General features: G+C 38.5%; 1 protein-coding gene across 4 annotated transcripts; it reads left to right on the forward strand.

Annotated features, from left to right (window-relative positions):
- Window positions 1-14: 14 nt before the first annotated feature.
- Window positions 15-13,647, forward strand: C1H5orf22 (chromosome 1 C5orf22 homolog). Of its 4 annotated transcripts, none has more exons than XM_032682872.1 (11): window positions 49-152; window positions 822-926; window positions 1,673-1,797; window positions 2,529-2,674; window positions 4,532-4,681; window positions 6,677-7,139; window positions 7,762-7,824; window positions 8,769-8,890; window positions 9,708-9,774; window positions 10,377-10,516; window positions 11,889-13,647. In XM_032682872.1, the coding sequence occupies exons 4-11, from the start codon at window positions 2,634-2,636 to the stop codon at window positions 12,019-12,021; spliced, it is 1,179 nt and encodes a 392-aa protein (XP_032538763.1). In that variant the 5' UTR covers window positions 49-152; window positions 822-926; window positions 1,673-1,797; window positions 2,529-2,633; the 3' UTR covers window positions 12,022-13,647. The 4 variants fall into 4 exon arrangements, with proteins under 4 accessions (XP_032538746.1, XP_032538756.1, XP_032538763.1 ...); XM_032682881.1 differs by lacking the exon at window positions 822-926 and adding an exon at window positions 557-662 and having other exon boundaries at window positions 57-152; XM_032682865.1 differs by lacking the exon at window positions 822-926 and having other exon boundaries at window positions 45-152.
- The last annotated feature ends 11,029 nt before the right edge of the window (window positions 13,648-24,676 follow it).

The following is a 24,676-nucleotide window of genomic DNA, read 5'->3' on the forward strand; positions in this document are numbered from 1 at the left end:
TACGGGCGGAAGCACCGCCTGCCGGGAGGGAGGGAGGGAGCGGCGGCATGAGCGGTGGGGAGCAGGAGGCCGGCGGTGGGGGTCGGCCCCGCGGGGGCTGCCTGCGGGAGTACCCCGCGCTGCCGGTGTGGGTGGTGGAGGACCACCAGGACGTGAGTGCCTGGCGCTGGGCTGCCGTGGGATGGGCCGTCCCTCCGGTGGTGTCTGGGGAGTGGCTTCGTTTGTTTGTTTGTTTGTCTGTCTGCGGCGCGGAGGCTCGGTCTGGCTGGTGGATCCCCTGTGCTGGCGCTGACGGCTTCCCGGGGGATGCGCTTTCCCGCCATGTATCCGGGTTCTGCCCCCTCCAGGCGCTTCCTTGGGAATAGTCCTCCTCTCTATAGCCATGCACAAACATTAAAACTGCCTTCCTTTCTGCTGCTGAAACATAAATGAAGTTCAGGGCCCAGGAGACCTGATTTTCCTTTCCCATTCACCGATCAAGTTAATTATTTCCATGATCGGATTTTGACATCTTTTTAAGTAATTGTTGCTGTCTTTTTTCTTCTTTGGGTCATAGTTGCTGTAGTTAAAAAGAAATTATACTTACATTACACTGCTGTTATAATTTGCTGGCCATTAGAGCAGTCCTTAGAAACTCAACCCAACCTAGTGTCTGACAGCAGGTATAATCACATTCCAACAAGCAGATTGACAGCCAGTTGATGAGAAATGTTAAATGTGGAGCTTTGCTTTCTTGGTTAAGTCATTGAAAAAGGGCGTGAAGAAGGAATTGCTTTTGAACTGCTGTTTCTGGTTTCTCATGTTTTGGTTTTTTTTTATAGTAGCATAAGTTGAGGCCTTCATCCTAAATAACAGATTATTTACTAGATTCTTTGCAAACAGGAAGTTTTAGTGTAGTAAAGTCCATTACAGAAAATAATGAAATTGTAAGTAAATAGTTTAATGCAGTTCATTTTTTGCTAAGACTCGCTGAAATATATGATACTGTGATATATGATACTGTGATAGCTGATTTTACATGGTAACCAAGGACTTAGAGTGTCACTGTGATAGTAATACTGAGATAATGCCAGTTAATGATCCTTCTTCTTTATTTTAGTCTCTATACTTCTGTTTTCAAGTAACTTAAAGTCTTTTCATACTAAATGTATACACTGCATTTTCAGGATGTGAATGTAGATGCACAAAATGCAAATGGCTTTTTATTCCAAGTGTAAGAACTTCACAGAAAATTTAAATAATCCTTTGCTGACAGTGATGTTCCTCTAGGACAAGTTGTCAGTAAATGCATCATGCATTGATTAATAATAACAGCTGGCATAAAGGAAATTTTGTTCTTAATTGCAAGGTTAGAGACCTCAGTCTCTCAAGTCTCTTGCAACCTGTAGTTACCCCTACCTGAACAAAGCTTCAATTTTAATTGCAAAGATTGTAGGTTTTTCAGGTAGGCCAGATTATTTCTTTTTTCCAAAGAAGTAGAAGTCATGGATCAGGGAACCCTTGTTATTTTTAACCTAGTTTTATCTACTGTTGCAATAGTATACTTATGTTTTATGGTTATGCCCATGCAGTATGCCAGATCTGTCATCTTAATCAGTTTTGTGCCAAGAAAAGTAGCTCAGGTGTGGTTGTAATGTAGACGTCACATGTAGTTTTTGTTACTTCTTTACAGTCTTCACATTCCCTGTATGATAGGGCTGTGATTCACAATCCCTGTTGGATTTGCTCTGGCAGCCAAGGCAGTTGATGTCCCCTAACTGTGAGAAAGACTCCATGTACTGCAGTTCAGTGTAAGAGGTATCACAAATCAGCCATCAGTTTTCTCATTTTTACCACCCTGTATTATTGCACTTCAGTGGTTTTCTATGCTATAAATTGGTGAGTTGCCTCATCTTCTGTTTTTCACACCTTTGAGTGAAGACCTTCAGCGGGGGAGAAGGTTGGAGAGTTGAGAAAGGTTATATGTTTATTGCAGCCACTAAGTCATTAGGAATTAATTTTTCAAGAGGAATAGGTTTAATGATCAACTAAAGTCTAAATCGTGGTGGGGTCAGTTTTCATTCTATATCAGTTAACTTATAAACCTCGAGTAAAAAAATGTTTTTGTGCTCCACAGCACCCACGCATGGTGAGGAATGTATGGGGAAGGAAATACAGGGGCAGTGTTCTGCAGAAGAGGAAAGGCAGTCCTGGGGTTTAGTTGTAAATGAAAAAAAAGCCCTTGGAATTGAGTTGAATCATTAGTGAGAAGCTACTGCAAGCAAGACTTCCTATAAAGAAGAAAAAAGGGAGTAAGGCTGTGATTCTTTAGCAGTTTCTCATGTGGAATGCTTAGGCTTATAATGATTACAGTTCATGAGTTGTCTTGCCTCTGGAGTTATTTCCCCTTTGTATTGTTTTCTGTCTTCTCCTCCCTCTAATCTAAATTCTAAAGGAATAAGAGGGAGACTAGTGTTTTTGCTGTTAGAGTGGTTGCATTTTTCAGCCTACTGGTTATCATTAAAATGTTTTTATTCATATTGCTTTAGGTGCTGCCTTTCATCTATCGTGCCATTGGTTCAAAGCATCTTCCTGCCAGTAACATCAGTTTTGTTCATCTTGATTCCCATCCAGACCTTCTTATTCCTGTTAATATGCCTGCAGATACTGTATTTGACAAAGATACTCTTTTTAGGTAAGTCCTGGGTACTGCCTCAGAGTACTTTAAGTCTACTTCTTGCTGCCTTTGATTCACAGTGAATATTGGTACGACTGAGTAGGAGACATGAACAAAGGAGGTATAATTCAGGTTCAGGTTGTATCTTCCATCTTTTCACTTTTGCTGAAACTTTATTTTTTTAATGGAAAAACTTACGTTTGTGTTTTATGAATGTGGCCAAATGTTTATGTGGTACATCAAGCAATTTAAGATGTATGAATTTGCTTTGTTTAGTTGTTCAGTAGTATATTATGATATTAGCCCCAGTAGTTCCTCTGGGTAACGGGAAAACACTCTAAGTTGATGCTTTGTCTGTAGTTTTCAATCAGTCTTTCTTTCTTCACACTGAAAAATTGACTTTGAGATTGAAATAGCATATCATTTGTTGGCATGGTGAATATGTGAAATTGAACAAGATTTTCATATTAGAATCATAAAGACCAATATTTTCTACCACCATCTGAGGTAGGTAGGGAATAAGCCACAGGGTGATGTCTGCTATTGTCTTTCTCTTCTCGTTTTAAAATAAATATTGATTGCTTCAGTGTTATGGTGATTTACAGCAATTACAAGCTAATGCAATTGTGTAAATACTTGGATCGTCCTACCCATAGTGAATATTTTATTCTCTTTTTTTGACTAATAAGTTTTGTGGACTCTATCTTAGAATCTTTGAATGATTTGGGTTGGAAAGGACCTTAAAGATCATCTAGTTCCAACTCTCCTGCCATTGGCAGGGACATCTTCCATTAGACCAGGTTGCTCAAAGCCCCATGCCAACCTGGCTTTGAACACTACCAAGCATGGGTCATTCACAACTCCTCTGGAGAACCTGTTCCAATGCTTCACCACCCTCACAGTGAAGAATTTCTTCCTAATATCTAATCTAAACCCACCTTCTTTCAGTTTAAAGCCTTCCCCCTTGTCTTATCACTGCATGCCCTTGTAAAAAGGCCCTCTCCAGCTTTCTTCCCTTTTAGGTACTGGATGGTTCTGTAGGTCTCTCTGCAGTCTCCAGGCTGAACAACCCGAATTTCCTCAGCTTGTCCTCACAGGAGAGGTATTCTAGTCCTCTGATCATCTTCATGGCCTCCTCTGGACCTGGTTCAACAGGATCATGCCCTTCTTATGTTGAGGGCCCCAGAGCTGCATGCAGTATTCTGGGTGGGGTCTCACAAGAGTGGAGTGGAGGGGCATAATCCCCTCCCTCAACCTGCTTGTCATGCTTCTTTTGATGTGACCCAGGATACAGTTGGCATCATACACGTAATTAAATAGGGTCTTGATAATGAGGAAAGATGCTAATCTTGCAGTTGTGGAGTGACTCACTTTAATAACTGGGATGATATTTAAAATCTACCTAGAGCAGTTTACAATAAAACACTCTCATGAGGTCAGTTTGAAGTTATTTAGAATGATGTTGTGTCCTTGCTTGCACTTTCCTCTGTGTGATGTATCAAGAGTAAAAGGATGTAGAATCACGGAATTGTTAAGGTTGGAAAAGGTCTCTATGGTTATCAAGTCCAGCCAGTAACCTAACTCTGCCATGTCCGCCACTAAGTAGTTTATCATCAAAGCACCATACTAAGAGTGAAGCTGATTGCACTCTATGTCTGAACTTTTTTAAATCTACTACACACATTTAAATCTACTACACACATAGATTTCCCTCTTGTTCTTTCTTTGATGATGTTACCCTTACACAGAGTACTAATATTAGATGATTTGCCTGGAGGTTTTAAAGATGTGGAAGATGGTTGTGGTGTTCTTGACCATGTTTTATTTTTAAGGAAAGTGATATTGTTACCTCCTGTCTTTCTCTATTGATTACAGTGAATTAAGTATTGAGAACTGGATTATGCCTGCTGTTTATGCTGGCCATATTTCTCAAGTAGTATGGCTTCACCCACCCTGGGCTCATCAGATCTCAGAAGGAAAACACAGTTTTCTTGTTGGGAAAGATGTATCAACGACGACAATCAGGTAAATTGTCTGCTGTCATAATGCTAGTAATATCAAAGTTGTCTCTGTAGCTTTTCACTGGCATTTTTTTGTGCTCTTGGATAAAGATGAAAATTTAATTTGTAATTTGTATTTGTAATTTCCTTAGGAAATGCCTAATGCAGTTCAACTTATATCTATTTACTCTTTGGTCTGCCTAGTAAAATTTTTATTTGGTGTCAGCCATGATTCTGTTTTTCTGGTGTGGGAGTGGTTTTTTTGCTTGTTTTGTTTTTTGGGTTTTTTTAAGTTAGTCTACTACTTAAACACTGAAACAGGTACTCAGGTGGTGAATTCTCCATCCTTTGATAAAGGATGATTGATCTGGGCAGCCTCATCTACCTGGAAGTTAGTTCTGCTTTGATCAGATGATTGACTAGAGACTTCCAGATGTCTCTTCCAATCTTAATCATTCTGTGATTCAAGTTCTGATCAGAGCCCCTCATCATTCTGCAGGATGCAGTCCATGATAATTTCGCATTCACTATATTCACTGCGTTGTGATTTTGTACAGTTTTAATGGGCATTTACAAATCATGTCTCTTATCAGCATATTGAAGTAAATCTTTTGAAGCAAGTTTAACAGAAGACAGAAAAGAAATGCCTTGTTTTACCACCTTAAATAAAATGCTAAAGCTCTACAATTCTGAATCTGAAGCCTACAGTTAACCTAAATAATAATAATATTAATAATAATAATAAATGATAACTGTGATAATGATGATAATAATTATAAAGCAGCTAGTAGTTTCAATTACATTTAATCATTTAACCAAGATATAGAAATACTTCATAATGGCTGAATAGCTCTCTCACTGGTGGCCTCAGCTGTCACAAAACCAACATTTCAGGCTTCTTTTTGAACACTGTCAGGTACCTTCACTTCAGATTCTAGGCTTACCAAATCCGTGAAGGAAAAAAGGGAAAGAGTCCTCAGAAATACAAACTTGCTTAAAGTTTTGTTGACAACAGATGAATAGGCAATAGATACCTTAGTTAGTGTCCACTAAGGAAAAGGCTGTAGTATGAGCTCATGTTGAACCCTGCAGAATTTCTGAGAAGAGGTCCTGGGAATGCCCTGTCAACAAGATGAAGTTGTGATCCAGCCTCTCATCTTGGCAAGCTCAGGCTAATCCATCCACAAGACACTGGGGAACTGAGCTTCAAATGTGTCCTGCTTATGAAATTATTTGTCTTTGTGGCTGATTGATGGTGATACCCTGTAATCAAATGAGGCTTTAACAGACATGAGCGGAAGTTCACACTTAAGCTTATTTCTAGTCTGAGTTTATGACGCTTAAGGCTTAATGTACTGAAATATGACTTAAAAATTCCATTATTTATATAAGCAGAGGTTTTAGTACTGTTGCTTTTGTTAAATTAGTTGTTTTGGGTTTTTTTTATATAAGTGGATTCAACTGATACCTAGCTATTTATACTCTAGTTACCATCTCTCTCACTTAGAGCAGGGAATCTATGTCAGTGGTAAAAGAAGTTAAATTCTACCTATTAATTAATAATATTTTACTTTTACTAAATCAATATTTATGCATTTCAGGGCATTTCGCAAGCCCAACTAACATAATTTTCTGGAAAATTAGAAAAGACAAAATATCTATAGCTTTGCAATCTTATATGCCACAATATTGACAATATCTTGTTCAATTCTGGATGTTGTCTTTAAAATGCAATTCAATGGCAAATTAATCATAGTAGCATTTTTTCTTACCCATTAAAACCTTGTAGGACTATCATAAAAAGTGTAGGATGAATTTATATATATTTATTTCACAATAAAGAAGTGGAAAAAAATTTAATTTAAAAATCTGAGGATTGAAATTTTGTCTTCACAGTTTTATTGCTTTCATTACCCATCAAAAGTCTGTTTGTTCTTCTCTGAATCTTTAAAGTATAAAATGCTTTTTCCTAAGCTCTTTGCCAAGATGTATATTAACTGTGAATTACTGTCAATTGTAGGGTTACAGGCACAGATCATTACTTTTTAAGTGATGGTCTTTATGTTCCTGCTGATCAGCTAGAAAACCAGAAGTCCTTAAATTTGCACGTCATTCTCATCAACCCTATTGAATCATCGAATGGCCATGAAGAAAATGGTGAAGTAGCATCTGCTAAAAGACTGAAGCTAAATACAGATGACACAGCAAGCACCACTTCTGCCTCTTCATCAATGGGTCTTGGTGACCTTGATAACAGCACCCCAAGTGTGAACAAAAAGGAAGTACCAAATACAAGTGCCCTGAATAGGGCAGGAACCTTACCAGAATGCTCAGCTTCAAGCTGTCTCAAAAACAGTGAATGCCTAATAAGGGAAGTTGTTAAAGATGTCTGCCAAGTGCTGCAAAAAGGGGATGCATATGTTTTGGACATTGACTTAGATTTTTTTTCAGTTAAAAATCCATTCAAAGAAATGTACACACAGGTAAGCATAACAATTGAATGGCCTTATACCATTCACAAGAGTCATAGTCTTAGTATTTATGTCTATGGAGAAACTTTCACCTAAGCTCAGTCAGCAGATTAGCTGATCACGGTTAATGATTCATGGTCATATTTTAAAGAGAGACATTCTAGTGGAGTGTACGTGACAGAAATTTACAACCGCCAAATAGGGGAAGATTCTTACATTTGATAATGGTGTGGAGTGTACATTGAAACTCAGAGGTATATGGCTCACTTGTGCTTGTTGCTTGGGACATAAAAGCTATGCTTGGGTTTCCACAGGTAACCTTCCAAATACCTACAGCAAGAGTCATCAAGGAGGAATCATAGAATGGCAGATTGTGTCATCTTTTACCCTTCATAACATGCTATTAGAAAACCACAGTGGTATCAAGAGACTGCCTTTCAAAGGGCATAGTGGTGTTGATTGTCCAAAGAGTGGTAGCTTGTCCTGATGAGAGGCTGTTATGCTCATTATTGTCTGCAGTACTAGAGTAGGGGAATGATCTTGGTAATCAGATTATTTTTTTGAAGAAGGAAAGCTTTGAAGATTTGGTTTCTCATTTGAAGAGTCTAATTTTTTTCCTCTTTCTTTGTCTAAGACAGAATATGGGCTCTTGCAAGAGTTGTACAATTTCAAGAAGCCGCACAAAAATGCAACAGAGGTATGATATTTCCTTGTGGGATGTAGAGGGAATGATTCTTTTTATTTACTCAACAAAAATGAGTTACGCCAACAGGAAGGAACCTATCAAAGGTGCTTAATGAAGTGGTCTCAAATTAAGCTACGTGGCACACTGAATGCTAATCAGCAGAATCTTAGAAATTCTTTCCTATTAAATGTTTTGATTAAATGAGTGAATTGCATAAATATTTAGCATGAGTTTAAAAATTAGTTTCTGTAAACAAATGGTAATTGACAAGGAAGGAATGAAAACGTTGTAAGTCATCTGCAATGTTGTTCTTTTTGTGGCTCGACAGGACTTTGGATTGGTGAGGTTTCTTCTTTTTTTTTTAACCCCTCCAGGCTCTCTCCTTCTTTGCCCTAGTTGCTCTTGCTTGATAGCCAGAGTTGTGATGAATGTCTAATTGGTATTTTACCTGTCTATTTAGACGTGGAAAGGATGGTATTATGCCACTGTAATGTATTTTTTCATTTTATGTGCTCTCGGCTTCTGATAGGAAGTGTAAGCTTTCATAATCTCATCTGGACACTGTTAGAGAGATTCAACACATATAATTAGCACAAATTAATGAAACCCAATTAATATATATATAAAGAAATAGAGATATGTGGAATATTGGCAAACTGATTTTCATATCTCTTAGTAAATCAACAATAAAAACAGGGACATATTTAGAAGCTGGCTTTTTTAGGATTGTTGTCGGAAAGACAGAGCAAAGTGAGATGATTTATTCTGAAGGTATAACAGCTTCTACAGGCATTCACTGTGATCCTCCTGAATTGATGTGCCATAGTAATGAATCAGTTGTTTCAGATTCCCCACTTCCAGTAGATCAGTCATTACAGAGTTTAAATCATAAGGTAAGCCATGATATTCTTACTTCATTTTTTTACTAACATACTATTATATATGCTTATCTAAAGGAAGGCTTGCTGGATTGTGTTGAAAACCGTGTTCATCAGCTGGAAGATCTGGAAGCAGCATTTGCAGATTTGTGTGACAGTGATGATGAAGAAACCCTCCAGAAATGGGCTTCATATCCTGGGTACGAGAATTCTAAATGGCTTAAAATGCAAACAGAAGTTTTGGAACTGATATAGCCCAGCACTTTGATAACAGAGAAGGATAGGATCTATGCAAGGATACTGTTTTTCCTTTAGTTCTAGAGGAGAAAGAGTCAGATAAAATAAAAGGAAAGTCAGTCTGCTGTCTTCAGCACCACTGTAAGCCTTTGAAGCTCAGTCTTCTCCAGCCTCGTGCAAACTTTGTTGCCTATGGATGGAGGCATTTTGTTGACTAAAAACTTAGTCATCAGTTTGTATCAGTGTTCTCAAAAAAACAACAAACTGAGGAGGCATGGAGAAGCAATTCTTTGGTGCTCCCCAAGGGTCAGCTTTCTGTGGAAAAATGGAAATGAGTGAAAAATTGTATCTGAGCAACAGTCTCCGCCAAACATCTGAACTGCCTCAGCCCCGTCGCCCACTGTGCATTTAAAGTAAATGTTTTCAGCTGAAAAGAGACACTGAAAATCTGAGCTTTTCCTTGATGGGAAAATCATTTATTTTCCACATCAAATGCAGCAATTACTGTCAGACCTCTGTAATAGTGACAACTTGACCTTTGCAGGTCTACCCTAAAAGAAGCACAAAGAGGACTTGCCAGAGGCAGCTATGAGTATAAGGGCTTTATAAGAAAGACCTGGTGAAACAGTACAATAGTACTGATAATTTCCATTTTTTCAGGTGCAAGATGACAAAGAGAGGCAAATTTCATTTTCATATCCTAGGCCATAATAACTTCTACTTTCCTCTTTTTTTTTTCTCTTTTTTTTTTTCTTTTTCTTTGTTTTGTTTTAACTCCAGAATGAAACCACTTGTTCAACTAGTTCACAGTTTGAAAACCAGGATGGAAAGCCCGGACTATGAAATGGTAGGTGGCAAGGTAAAAGAGCAAAAAGTAGATGAATTTCAAAAGCATAGCTTCAACAGACAGGGAAAATTCGTACTTCCTTTCAGATTTGCTTCTTGATTCAGGACTTTGTGAGAGTTTGTTACTTTTCCTGGTTTTTTTTGTCTCATTACTTACGCCAGCTTTTCTTTTTAAAGCTGCTAAAATTCTTCTCTGCTTGTCTATATTTAGGCAACATTAGTGTGATCTTTCAGGACTGTGATATCTTGAGCCTCATTCTATGAAGGGAGGTTCATTTCGCCAGGGTCTGTTGATCTTCTTTATAGAATTTAAGATAAGATACCTATTTATAAAGCATCAGAACTATCATCTTCAAGGACTGCAGCACACTCTGAATTTATAGAAAAGGTACAGTGTACTGGAGATAATGAAACAATCCATACAACCTCCAGAGTTTTATTTGTTTTGTTTAAAGAACAAGCTGGGGCAGAAAAACCCACAACTCTTACTGTCTAAAAAGGTGTAAGTTATCTACTGGGCTAGGGGTGGTATGCTAGAGACCTTCTTAAGCTGTATCAATAATTCATTAACAGAAATTAAATCTCTGTTTAATTTACCTGTAGGTACATCAGGCTGGTTTAACCTGTGATTATATGGAGCTTCCTCACCATGTTAGCACTGAAGACGAGATCGAAGGCCTCATACAATCCATTAAAGTTCTGCTAAAAGATATGCCCAAGCCTACGCTTGTGACTGTTGCTCGGTAAGACTATGTGGACACTTTTAGTTTAAAAAGCTCTGACTGTACTCATGAAGATAAATGATTTTATCAGTATAGCATTGGTTGGTGCATCTTAAGTCCCGTCTTAAAGTGGAAGCCTTATAGTATAGTAAACATTGACATTTGGAAATACTGATCATAAAGCAGTGACAGAATCTACACAGATAAGGGAAGACTCTGCACTGATGGCCAGTTTTACTGGACTTTAAAGTAGCTGGCACAGATTTCAAAAGCTGTGAAAACATGATGACTTAATCCGCTTCAGCATAAGTTATATAAAGTCTGTAATGAGGCCTTGTGTATGTTGGGATTGATAGCTGTCACTGGAGTTCATGCATCTTCACTACTTCCATTACTTGTGCTAATTAGAGCAAAGCTAGGACAAGCCTGCCTGGGCTGACATTCCACGTTCCTTCTTCTCTTGCTCTAGGGTATTGTACTATAGACAGGATTTCTGTTTTCAGTGAAACTTCTGCTGGAACTGGTTTTCGTCTAATAGGCTGAAAGCAATCTATATTCTTTAAGGCTCTAGTAAAGCTTTGTTATGGAGTAAAAGTTATGTTTCCAGGACTGTAAGGGTGTTATTTAGGAGAAAAGGATGGAACTTGAGGCCAGGGACCTGGGAGAGCCAGGGATCTCCAAACCTAATTTGGAGGCCACAGTGTTATCTGTTTTCAAATTGTTGCAATTTAATCATTCAGAAACACCAAGCGTGCCCTTAAAAGGGCAGGCAACAATAGCAGAAACTGACATGAAACTGGCTTTGTCAATAAGAAATAGTATGGCTAATCCCTACAATAAAAGAAAACTATATTCCCTGTGCCAGCTACAGGATTGTCATCCAGTGTTGCAGAGAAAACAAAATCATCTCTCTAAATCTTGACAGATAAAAATTCAAGAAGTGTCAGCTCTGCTAATATTGGTTTGCAGTTCATTAATAGATACTGTAAAAAATGTTATATCCCAGGGATTGTGAAGATGTTTTTCAGATTTTTCTACCGACTTTACTAGTAGCATTTGAATTTTTCAATTTTAACTTAACATGTGTCCTTTAATTAGATCATTTGCTTGAACTTTGTCTGCCAACATGTTCTGTGTCAGATTCAGGAAGAGAGTAAAATTAGAAAGAATATTAGGTCACATTCCTGCTCTGCACATTCTGCAGACTTTCTATTCAGCTTAAAAAGTAGTGAGGAGATCCACAGCACTACACTTTGAAGGGATACTGGGAGGCAGAACTTGCCAAAGTTTGAAAGTAGCTTCAGCCTAGCCACAGAGCCTTACAAGAATACACAATGTGGTCATGCTGGTGATATCTGTATTCTCTCATGCCTTTTTCAATTCCTTGTTACAGATCAAGTTTGGATGACTATTGCCCTTCGGAGCAGGTTGACATGATTCAAGGGAAGGTTCTCAATTTACTCGATTCGGTGTATGGCTCTCTGGATGTGCACTTAGACTACTCAAGCACTTCATCTTCTTTGTGACCTTGCTTCATGTATTACTGTGTAATGCAGTGGATTTAAATTGCATATTAGCTGTGGTTGCAAGGGGAAAACTACTGTTATTTCACCAGATGGCACTAGAACCCAAGCTGACCCAGAGCTAGTTTTGAGTTGCATTACTTTCTCTAAATCAGCTACATCTGAACTGTTTATTACCTGTTTGGCTTTGTTTAGATTAGTTCTGTGATTATTATTTTTATTGTCTTTCTTCTTAAAATTGGTGCAAGAGAAATGACTTTTTGTCTATAAAATGACACTTTTTGTCTGATTTCTTTGTGTCTGTAAAAAAACTGTAAAATATATAGTTTTTTAAAATTAATAGATATCTTTTATGTAATTAAACTTTTTTTTTAATTGAGTTTGGTGAGTAACAGAATTTTTTCCTTAGTTGCATTATATCTTTTAAAAAATTATCTGAATAATGCCCTTAAGACTGTAGGTTTACATAGTGATCTCTCGTAATTTTTGTACTTGAGATGAACCTCTCATTTCTATAGAGCAGCTTATGGCTTCTGCCCTATCCACAGAATATCATTTATATTTATACTTTTTGATTAATATTGTCTTATTTTGCCTTAGTATTTCATTGGTGACTCATATAATGTCCTTAATGTACAGACATTGGCTTGATATTTTCACTTTTACATAATTTTGAGGATAAAAAGTATGTTTACATGTGCATGCTTTTATCTTTGGAATCCTGTAAGGAATTGAATTGATAGTTTCTTCAGAAACAAAGATTTAGCTTCATTGAAGTCAGCAGCAAAATCTTCTGTACCAGTTTTTTGCTCATTTCCGTATTGCTATTTGGAAAATAACAGTTTTAGAAATGTTTAATTTAGAAATCAATATAGTTATAGATAAAACTGCCACTTTTAGAGATAAAAACCCCACAGGATTTATTAGGGAATGAAAATGAAATGGGAAAGAAAAAAATGCCACCTAGAATATTGTTATTTGTTATGAATATATTTTGCATGTAATTTCTTCTGAAATAGTTAGGTTCATTTGCTAACATTACTCTTTGCTCTACCATGACTTTGTGCACTTTTACAGTTTTTTATTGCTTCTGCTGTTGATATAAATTACTGTATTATAGATTGTAAATATATAATCATTCTAAAATATTTCTTCCAGTAGAATAAATTCCATGACCATGGACCCACCTTCATTGTGTTTTTGTGACACATCTGTCACAAGGACATGCCTAACCTTGGACCCAGTTTCCTTAATAAACTTCATAAATTATGAACAGCCATACATTACATATAGAAATGAAGGGCAGTCAGATCATGTGCTGATTGTGTAAAGATTGGGGTTTTTTTAAAGTTAGAGATGCTTCTTGCTGCGCTTTGCATAAGGTTGTAGAAAACAAAAAAACCCAAACATGTAGGGCACAGCTGAGCCCCTCAGCCACGGGCAGGTGGGCGAGAGCCCTGGGGAAAGTCTGGGCAAGGGAGATCAAAACACTGCCCGGCAGCCAGGGCTGAGGGATCCAACTGGGAGAACCTTTAGCATGGACCAAACTCAGCAATGTTTGCATCTCTGCCTGGGTGCTGCTTTGGGGATTCCTTGGTTGGTGAGGTAACAAAAATAAATTTACTCTTTGCATTTTGTCTGTGGTTTTATGGTTGTTCCTGTGCCCTCCCTGTGCTGGCTTACACACACATGTTCACTGTGGCTTTGCAGAATTAAACTAACATCATGAATCGTCTATTTGCTATCCAGGTTATTAAAGAAATGTTCCTTTCAAGCACAGTTTTTGTTTATGAATGTCAAATTGTTATCTTCTGAAGTGTATGACTAATACAAACTGTGTAATACACTCCAGAAAATGCTAGTCTCACCTAATTATAGAGACATTAATTTCTACATTAAGGACATTTGCAAGGTTGTTTTTTACTTTGGCAAAAAGTAATCAAGCCAAACCAGAAACAGGTATCTCTGTTTCTCGCTTCTATGTATTAACCACACATACAAAATCCTCCATTTCCTGTCTGCCTCAATGTCCTCTCAGCTCATTTCAATATCTATTATGCAGAACAACACAATGAAATCATAGTGCATAACTCCTCTAATCAGTGCTATAAGGATGAGACATGAAGGCCCATTAGAAATAAATTCACTTGAGGATATTAACATAGCAGCACCATATAAGACAGCAGCTTCATATTGTCTCTTGTAGCTAGGTGTCCTTGCCAGCTCTCCTTCTCCTTTTGGCACCACTTAGGAGTGAGGATGCCCACTTGGGAGGGCATTTGCAGATGTTTGCAGATGGGTCTCAGCAGTAGAGATATGCAGAGAGAGTTCTGTCATAATTGTGACTCAGCTTCCAAGATGGACCATCAACCTGAGCATAAACAGTAAAACTATCACACATTTCCATACAGTACGAAATAGAGCCTTAAACCAAATATGCTGAGCAGTGTCTGTCTTCTCTGTGCATCACCAGCTCTGCAGCCCAGCCACACTGCAGTTTCCCAGCTTGTCACTGCAAAACAAAATTAGCTTTTTCAAGAAAAATGAACAGAGGGTGAGTCAGATGGCTGAGGTTATCGTGTCCTTTGTTACCATTTCTTCCTCTCCTTGAGGCTTCTGTCTCTGACAGCTCTGTCCCTTCCCTTCCTCTGGTAACTGTACTGTGAGTCAATCACCCTAGTCTCAGGCAGAGCTGGACTATGGGGGTTGAAGAGTCAACTGCATAAATATTTCTTCCTGCTGCTATTGTGGAAGAAGAAAATAGTTATCCAACAAGTTCAGTCTTAGGGGAAGAGTCCCTTCCCTGGAGGTATTTAAAAGATGGATGGATGTGGCATTTAGGGACATGGCTTAATGGTGAACATGACCATGCTGGGTTAACAGTTGGACTCAATGACCTTAAAGGTCTTTTCCTACCTAAACAGTTCTATGATTCTGTTTCTAGAACACCCAGGATATGGGTCCTGTCTCCTTATGCATCCACTGGACAGCACCTGGAAGGGCCCCTCCTGTCCTGTTTGATGGCCCCTGTTGTCCCCATGAGCGCCACAAACCCTTTCCATATCCTATCCTCCATCAGGAGGGAGGATGTAAACACCAGTTTTCTGCCTTTAGTTTTCAGTGTCTCTTGCAGGAGGAAATCCTCTGTGCCGACAGCAGAGGTGCAATTCCCACACCCCAATGTAGATGGCAAGTCAGGGACCCAACAGTCCCAGTCCCAGCTCCTGCCTTGGCACAGACTTCCTCCCTCACTGTCATCACGTTCAGCCATAGGCCTGTCTTGGGAGAGAGGCAGTCTGGCTAGGTCTACACTGGCCCCAACAGAGGATCATAGCACCACCACAAAGGTATATTAATTCCTTCCCTGTCTTTGAGGCTCTGGGCCACTAGCTGTCCTGCTTCTCTGTCACAAGCAGAGCTCATGAAGGTGCTGGATCTATTCACTAGTGCTCACCTCCCTGCAGACTTACAGGAACGCTCATCTTCCCCCTCTCTCAGTAACTCTCTTCTACAAAGGAAGGCTGTTGCTCGCCACATCCCCAAATATTCAAGAAATGGCTCTGATCTGAATTTTTGTCTAGTTCTGTGTTGTGGCTGGGTACTTTTTTACAGTTTAATTGCAATTTACTTTGAGCATACATAATTTCAAATAGTGATACTTAGCCCTCTCAAGGAAGCAGAGATCTCACTGGAGAGAGACAAATCATTCCAGCTTTCCCTTGCTAAATGCAAGTTAAATATTTTCATTGGTTTCCCTAAATGTCCTGATGGTTTTGCACATCTCCTACCACAGGGGACTGCATTGTTTGCTAGGGAGCTTTCTTGTGGGATTTCATGCCTTTAGCAGAATTGTTGTCATATTTTTACTTAAGGCCCTTGACAAAACAAATATTATGTTTGTGTTCATCTTTCACTACTTTACAGAATGAGGTACATTATGTGCAAATTTAGGGCTAGATCTCCACGTCTGACATATGACCCTTTGTCACCTGCCCTAAGCAATACTAAATCTCAGATTTATCAACGTGCTGTCAGCCAGTCAAGAAATATCTCCCAGCAGAGTTATTAATATGGAGCTGAGATACTATGCTGAATATCACTGTACTACATTCTTTTCTAATGGTTATGTCTTTTGTGCTCTGTTTGCTACCCAGCATCTCTTCCAGCCATCCTTATAATTGCCATAAACATGACTTTAATAAGATTCCAAGGTGCACAAAAGCCTTCTGGAACACTCTGCCCTGCACCAGGTGATCTTTCCTCGCTACTTGATTTTGCTCAGCGCTGAACACTAATGGCCAGACTAATTCAAATGCCTGACTTAAATGTATCAAAGCCTGCCTTACGGCTTTCTTCTCTTTACTTCAACTTTACTTATCACCTCAAAGTAGTACAGGTCACCAGCTACCCAATTCCCATTAACACTGAGTTTCTGCTATCACTTTTGTAATTCCGGTTGCCCGAACTCAGATGCCCCATTTTTTCTGTAAGACTAGCTTCTCTTGAGTTCCTCCCTACCTTGGCTCTAGGCCAGTCATTAAACTGGAACATGGCTGGTCCTCCTCAATCAGGACATAGTGCTAATTCTTCTCCGAAGGCAATACTGATGTGATAAACTCAGTCCTTCCTCAAACCCTGAATTTGTTCCTTTTTTTTTTTTAAGTGCAGCATTTTGTGAATGCCTGTAACTAAAATCAGAACATGGATGGATTTTGTTTCCATGCTATTTTATTTCAAGTAGATATGGGACTTCTCAAAGCTAGCTCACTGAAGTTCCTGAGAAGTGAAAGTCAAAAAGGTGATGCATTAGTGACTTCCATTTCCCAGATAGTCCAAAAGTTTCAAAGCAGGTCAATATTATAGTTCACTAATAGTGAACAGAAATAGTTCACTAATTTTGGCTTCCTTGTTTATAAATTGCAATAATAGATATATGTTTATAAAATATATATATAGTACACTGGTTTTCATAGGAAATTAGACAGAGTAAAACCTGTGGATTAAAATTTCTGCCTTTGATGAGGTTATGAATGCTTCTCCTTTTCTAACAAGTCACTCCATGTATCATTAGACAGTGAAGAAGAATAGAAGTAGTTCCCTTTTTTCCTATTTCTCAGATTTCAAGGAGGCAAACAATCCTAGTAACACCACTTTTCCTTCCCCTCCCACTGACTCATCCTTATTTTTTTAATCTACTTCCTTTGCCTTATTTGTCTCCTTTTTGTTTCTAAGCTTTTAATTCATTTGATATTTTCTGACTCTAGACAACAATCCAATATTCAGCCTTAAAAATACATAAGGCATGAGACACCTCTAATCCCAGAATGCTGTAGTATTAAATATTCTACTTTAGCCACCTCTAATGTCAGTATTACGGATCCTACTTTAAGTCATAACCTTGAGCACAATGCAGAGTAAGTAACACTAAGATCATCAAACTAGACATCATATTAAAGAGCTAGTAATACAGTCATGCTGCTTAAGCCTGTTGCCAAAATGTCCTTGTAATTAGGTCCAACAGCTGAAAAGAAGGACCATTCAGTGAACAAAATGCTTGGGACTGACCCCATGGAGAAGAAGTACTTTAAAAGCACTGAATGCTATTGGGGATGAATTCCCACTAATATGTTTATTTTTGCTGCTGCCTGTGATTCTTCAGGTTTTTGAGGAAACCCTGGTAAATGCTGACACAGGCCAATAAGCTTTTGAAAAGTGACTTGAAACCAAAGAGATCCTGCTTACTTTAAGGTATTTTTAGGACAAAATTTCAGATATAAATGTGCTGTATTATCCCCTTCTTTTGTGTCTTACATCCTTCCTCCCCGCTCTCTCCCAAAAATACTCTCTCCAATTTCTGTTTCTCCCTTTTGTGTTTTATTGTCTAATTTTTGATGCCTAATTTTATAATTCATAATAATTCACCTCTTTTTCACTGGCAATAACTACTTTTATCGGTAATTTTACTAGTCTGTAAAAATTTTTCATACAGAGTTGTTCAACATTGCTTATGTTTTAATGTGTTTAATATGTTTGCTTCAATGTGTAGTCTTTTAAATTTTTTTAAGATTAAGGAAATTTATGAATACAAGTAATTTCATCTGAAAACCTGAATATATTAGTTGAAATAAGATCAAAATATTCCAGCTTGCATAGTTAGGAAGAAAAATGCATTTTTTATTAAAAAATTTGAATTTACTAACAGTAGCTAAGAACAAGTAAAATATTGTCAACCAAGATGCTAAAATACTGTATAAAACTTGACGATTGTGATTTGGTGATTTATTGTACTTAATTTCTTCTGTATTTTTCTTCTGGAAGCAGTCCTTGTCATATTTTATATCCCATTGCATAATGTGAAAGAAAAAAAAAAAATTAAAATATCCACCACAGTAGTCTGCAAGTCACAGCAGCTTCCAAGTCCACTTCCTAGAGCTCCCTTTTAGTGACGTCCACAGTTCCACAGGAGTAATCAATAAAATTGATGAAAGGGTTTTAACAATAGATTATTTATTGTATATAATTTATTTACTACCTTTAGCTTTCTTCCCTGTTAGTAAAAAGCATAACATACTTCTGGATCTTACAAATTGGTTTACAATGTGCAGTTGTTTGATTTTTTTCATGAATGAAAAGGAGCTTTCCAGAACTTTTGGGGTTTTTTGCACCAAAGAGTTTATTTATTCCTGATAATATTTATACTATTTTTGTTGAAAACTTTTTTCCATTATTTGTGCCTATTTCTTAGCTTTGGTGAGTTTTTAAATCAGGTCAGTACGTATTTTATCTGAAAAGAAATTTATTTTTTTCATATTATCCTGGGTTTACCTGGGATAGAGCTAATATTTTCTTACTACCTGTTTTGGATTCAGTAAAGAATAATGTTGATAACACACTGATGCTAAGTGGTGCTTACTCTAAGTCAAGGACTTTTCACCATCTCATGTTCTGCTGGTGAGGAGCTGCACAAGAAGCATGGCCACAACAAGCTGACCTGAACTGGCCAAAGTGCTATAGAATGTCATGCCCAGGATAGAAACTGGGGGAGTTACTCAGAAGGGAGTCTGATTGATGCTGAGGGACAGGCTGGGTATCAGGTGGTGAGCAATTGGATTGTGTATAATTTGTTTCTACTGGGTTTTATCTCTCTCTCTTCCTCTGTTATTATTCTTGTTGTTGTGATCATCATTATTATTATCACTATCATTATATATTACCTTGTTTTAATTATTAAACTGTTCCTATCTCAACTCAGGAGTTTTAATTCTTTTTTGCAGATTCTTCTTCCCATCCTACCATGAGTGCGTGGCAGCATAGTACTGACTTAGTTACCAGCTAGGGTTAAACCATAATACTTATGAATATGACCATCCTATGTTCATTTTCTTACCTAGGTATAAAAAGAAAGTGATCATTTTATTGATAACACTTTGCAACATGGCATACTAGGAATCACTTAAGTAAATATGAGATTGAACTTGGAAACATAGGGCAGGTATGAATAAGTATGTCATCATTGTCTTTAGGGATTTACCTGTAGAAAGCATTATAAAAAATTATAAACAGCTTATTGGTCTCTGGTCTTAGAAGAACTTGTAGCTAAATTCTATAACTGGAATCTGCACAATGCAATCCCTCACATGTACATTAGTGCATACCTGTAACTGTACACACAATCTGTAATGATATAGTGCATAGCAGTTCATCTTTTACTAAGATTTTTTTTAAACATACATTAGTCTTTATCAACCTACTGTTCATTGAACCTTCACAACCACAGTGAGTGTTCTACTGAGTAAAGGAGAAAAGGAAGAAGGAAATGTTATTCCATCATTTGTCATGTTTGTAACTGCAAATTTTTTGTGTCTCTGATTCTTTGTGTATTTGTGATTTAGCAGTGAAAACACAAGATCTAGTAAGTTGTTTATGAGAGAGTGACTACTAAGTACCTTTGACATGATCTCAAATACGTTTATTCTCTGAGAGTTCTCCCTATGGCCAGCAGGACTAATGCTGTGGCTATGTTTTGATGATACAATTTTGATTTTCAGAATTATGTATTTCCTAAGGCTGGAATAACATTAGATATGATCTCTCTGCTGGTAAAGGTCAAGTTGTATATATTCTTTTCAAACAATGATAGCTACAGAGAGGAAAAACATTTTTTTTCCCCTGAAAATAAGAATGTAGAATGTAACTCACAAGGAAAATAATGTATTGTTTGTATTTGGCGCATTTGGAAAATTGATCTTCCAGTTGCAAAACATAAGCCTGAGAAGCAATTTAAGGACAAAACAATTTTCTATTTTTTTCCCAGAAGCAGGAATCGCATGCAGGCACACACACAAGTTACATGGGTATTCGATAGGGCAGAAAAATAATCCCAGCTATGATTTAGAAGCTTTAATTACTTCATAAATTAAGGAAGATTTCAAGACAGCAAAGGATGCTGGTGATGATTCTCCAGTCATGGAAGGAAAAGACAGTGACAGACCTATTTATCCTGCACTGTGTAATAAGCTATCATGCAAAAGGAGGTGAATTAACACTTTAAGCCATACCCATCCACAGAGGGAAGACAGAGAAGCAATTTACCCTAGAGGGGAGCTGGAGAAGTTCTCAAAAGTGTGTAGCCTCCTAAAGAAATGAGACATCTATCACCATGATATGGGAGCGAGTGTGACTGTTGTCCTCCATCTTTCATTTCCCCAGATAATTGATGGCTCTGTTGGTCTTCTTCAAGCAAACTCTGCAGTGGATTAGCATCTCAGACTTTTCAGCCTCACACTTTCACAAGCTCTGTGTAAAGAGCAAACCAGGAAATAGGAAGAGACATTACAATTTCTCCCAGTGAGGCAGCAGCATGAACTGACCAGAGAGTACACAGACAGAGATGCTCAGCCTCTCTGATATGATGGCATCACACACAAGGCAAGAAGCCTCATTAATTCTGGTCTATCTGAATCTCTTTGATCTTCACACAGACTGCCACAGCCTGGGATAAAGCTCTCTATCCTAGAGGTTGCTTCCCGTGTGTCTAGAGTCAAACACAGCAAGTGGACACAACCATGAGAAACAATGTAGCAGAGAAGAAGAGCAAGTGCACGGGTCAGCAAATCAGGAGTATGGAACCAAAGACAGCTCCAGAACACCTGCAGCAGGAAAACAGAGCTAAGATCAAGGTCAGCAACTCCATATGCAATGCATACAGCTATTCTCTGCACTGCAGTTTGCCCAAGGTAAGAGACTCCTGTGCAACACTGAGCCTGTGAGAAAGACGCGCTTTGATGACACTTATCTGTGCATATACTTTTAATAGATTTGGACGTTTTTCTAACAGTGGGGTAGTGAGATACTAGAAGGAAATACGGGCTCTTACACAGTGTTTGCCAGATAATATGAAATTGATGAGTTTCACAGTGCTGGAGATTGAGAATAAATTGCCTGACAATCTGAGGAGAATCAAGATAGTATGCATTTTGGGCAATTGCAACAGCAGCAGCAAAGGCAAAAGCATCTGAACTGGCCCCTTACCACAGACAAGATATTTCATTTTCTATGGGTTAAATGAAGGTTATAGCCATTTTGACCCTTTTGCAGGTTGAGCCATTTTCATACTTTAGAAGGCTTTCTTACTGGAAAATAAAACAGCTACAAAGTGAAAACTGTTACTTCCAGACATTTAAAAGGGCTGGACATTACCTCCTATGAAATTAAGTAATCAATAATATATATGTACAGCAGATTTCATTCCTACTAGTCTTTAACTGCATCCTGAGACACGAGACTCAGGAATTAATCACAAAAATTGTAAAATCCTTATGTGTTTTTTGTTTTTTTCCTGGATTATTAAATTGTTGTGGTAGTTTATCTCATGCCTTTACTGACAGGCTTTCTTCATTCAGTCATCTGTAAGGTTCTAGACCTGTGGTGGTGTAAGGGACAGAAAAGGCCTTGACACTGTGTAAGCACTACTTAGATGCCCCATACCTGGAAACATTCAAGGTCAGACTCGGGCTCCGAGCAACCTGATCTAGTTGAAGGTGCCCTGGTCTTTCCAGGGCGGTTGAACTAGAAGACCTTTAAAAGTCCCTTCCATCCCGAAGTATTCTATTATTCTATTCTATAAGTGGAATTAACATTAGATTGTTTCAGAAAAGCTTTTCTCATGTATTTGATAATTAAGACACTTGATGTCATCTACCATTAAATTCCTCGTAAAAAGGAAAATTGAGCTGTTGTTTGCTAAATGTGTGCATTGTGCCCTTGTCACTGAGATCTTCCTAATATTAACTGTGAGGTTTTATTTCCTGTAATACTTCAGCACTGATGGTCATAAATTGCTCTGCCTGCTTTTCATGTCCTTAATCAATGGCATATACTCTTCACTTTTACTGCTCACTATTAGTTAGGGGCAGACCAGTATTCATAAAGTAAGAGAACTTTAATAATGTAAAGCCTTTGCATGTAAAAGCTTCTGATTTCTGATGAGGTAAAATGGTACTTAATGTCTGTCTTCTCAGGTAGAAGTTCTTTAGTGTATAGGTTACACTGGGGTAACACAGTCTGAAAGCTCCAGCATCTCACTGCAGGAGCCTTGGATTCAGGAACAAACACAGGACAGAAAGAATCAAGTTGTTTTGCTGACCTCCAAAAGAGTTGAGGGAGAACTGTTACGTCCTCTAATCCAACATTTCTTGGAGAACTAGCCTACTACTAATAAGAGTTGTGGTCAATGTCCCAATGTCCAGCTCAATGTCCCAATGTCCAGCTCAATGTCCAAGTGAAGACCAGTGACAAATGGCATTCCTCAGGGGCAGGTATTGGGACCAGCAGTTTTTAACATCTTTCTCTGCGGCATGAACAGTGGAACTGAATGAAGCCTCCACAAGTTCGCTGACAACACCAAATTTTGTGGTACAGTTGACATGCTGGAGGGAAGGGATGCCATCCAGAGGGACCTTGGCAGGCTTGAAAGGTGGGCCCATGCAAACCTTGTGAAGTTCAACAAGGCCTAGTGCAAGGTCCTGCACCTGGGTTGGGACAATTCCAAGAGCAAATACAGGCTGGGTGGAGAATGGGTTGAGAGGAGCCCAAGAAAAGGGCTTGGAGTGTTTGTGGACTAAAAGTTAAACAGGACCCAGCAATGTACACTTGCAGCCCAGAAAGTCAAGTCTATCCTGGCTGCATCAAAAGCAATGTGGCCAGCAGGTAGAGGGGGTGATTCTGCCCCTCCACTCTGCTATGGTAAGTCGCCAGCTGGAATACTGTCTCCAGTTCTGGGGCCCTCAATACAAGAGAGATGTTGACCTGCTGGAACAAGTCCAGAGAAGGGACATCAAGCTGGTCAGAGGACTGGAACACCTTTCCTATCAAGACAGGCTGAGAGTTGGTGTTGTTCATCCTGGAGAAGAGAAGGCTTCAGGGAGACCTTATAGCACGTTCGAGTACCCAAAGGGGCTTACAAGAAGGCTGGAGAGGGACTTGTTACAAGGACATGTAGTGATAGGACAAGGGAGATGGTTTTAAGCTGAAAGAAAGTAGGTTTAGATTAGATATCAGGAAAAAGTTCTTTACTATAAGGGTGGTGAGACACTAGAACAGGTTGTTCAGACAGGTTATGGAGTCTCCATACCTGGAAGTGTTCGAAATCAGGTGGAATGGAGCTTTGAGCAACCTGTAGTAGTAGGTGTTCTAGTAGAATGAGTCCCTGCCTATAGCAGGGGTGGTTGGAACTAGATATTTAGGGTCTTTCTTTAAGGTATCTTCCAACCCATGCCATTCAATGATCCTATGATTCTAGCCTAACTCCTTGACTGACTGTTGATTCTCTTGGTTGTCAAAACCAAATGGTCCTTACCTGATGATTCTCTAGCCATTCATGGGAAATCCAGGTTGTATCTACATCAACAAAGTAGATGGAGTCTGCTCTAGTCTACCTTTGGGAACAGCTAATAAACAGGTATGTCTGTTATACAGCCTCTCTTCTACCTGTACACTTCTTAGGCAAAAGCTTCTTTGTTAAACATGAAGAATTAGCATTCCTTGTGAAGGACTGGAATAAAATGACTCCTGTAATTTTTATCAAAATGTTTTGATGTTCTAATCTCCTAGAATAATGTTGGCTCCATTGTGGGCAGAAGGCAACTGCCACCTGTTGAGTCACTGTCACAGTAGTCATTAGAATAATTTTCAGACATTGTCTTCAGAGGAACCTCAGGGTTCTTTCAGTCCTGTTGCTTTTCTAAAATCATGTAATGATTAAAACAACATCTAGATTCTGTTTCGGTCCTTGTAAGAGAATAGGTCTTGCAAAAAGCAAGCAAATTTGATTCTGCTTCCTTCTGTAAAAAACAGTGGGAAAGCAGACTGTCCCTACCTGTCCCTTTGTGATGTTTTCATCTTACATCTTTACTTGATCACTTCAAAGTGATGTCCTACTCAACAACAAAGTACAGCTGGCATGATCATGGGTCCTATGCTTGAAAGTACTTTAAGCTTTGGAAAACTTCCACATTAACAAACTTCAAATCTGTCTTGTATGAAGCCCAAAGAATTACTGTCCTATTAGCAGGCATCCTTGATCTGTGAGCTCCTGACTGTTGTTATTCCCTAGCTTAAGGGTTGAATCACTGAGAATGAAAGAGATATAGTGAATGAG

This window comes from Chiroxiphia lanceolata, chromosome 1 (assembly GCF_009829145.1).
Source record: "Chiroxiphia lanceolata isolate bChiLan1 chromosome 1, bChiLan1.pri, whole genome shotgun sequence".
Taxonomy (NCBI): domain Eukaryota; kingdom Metazoa; phylum Chordata; class Aves; order Passeriformes; family Pipridae; genus Chiroxiphia; species Chiroxiphia lanceolata.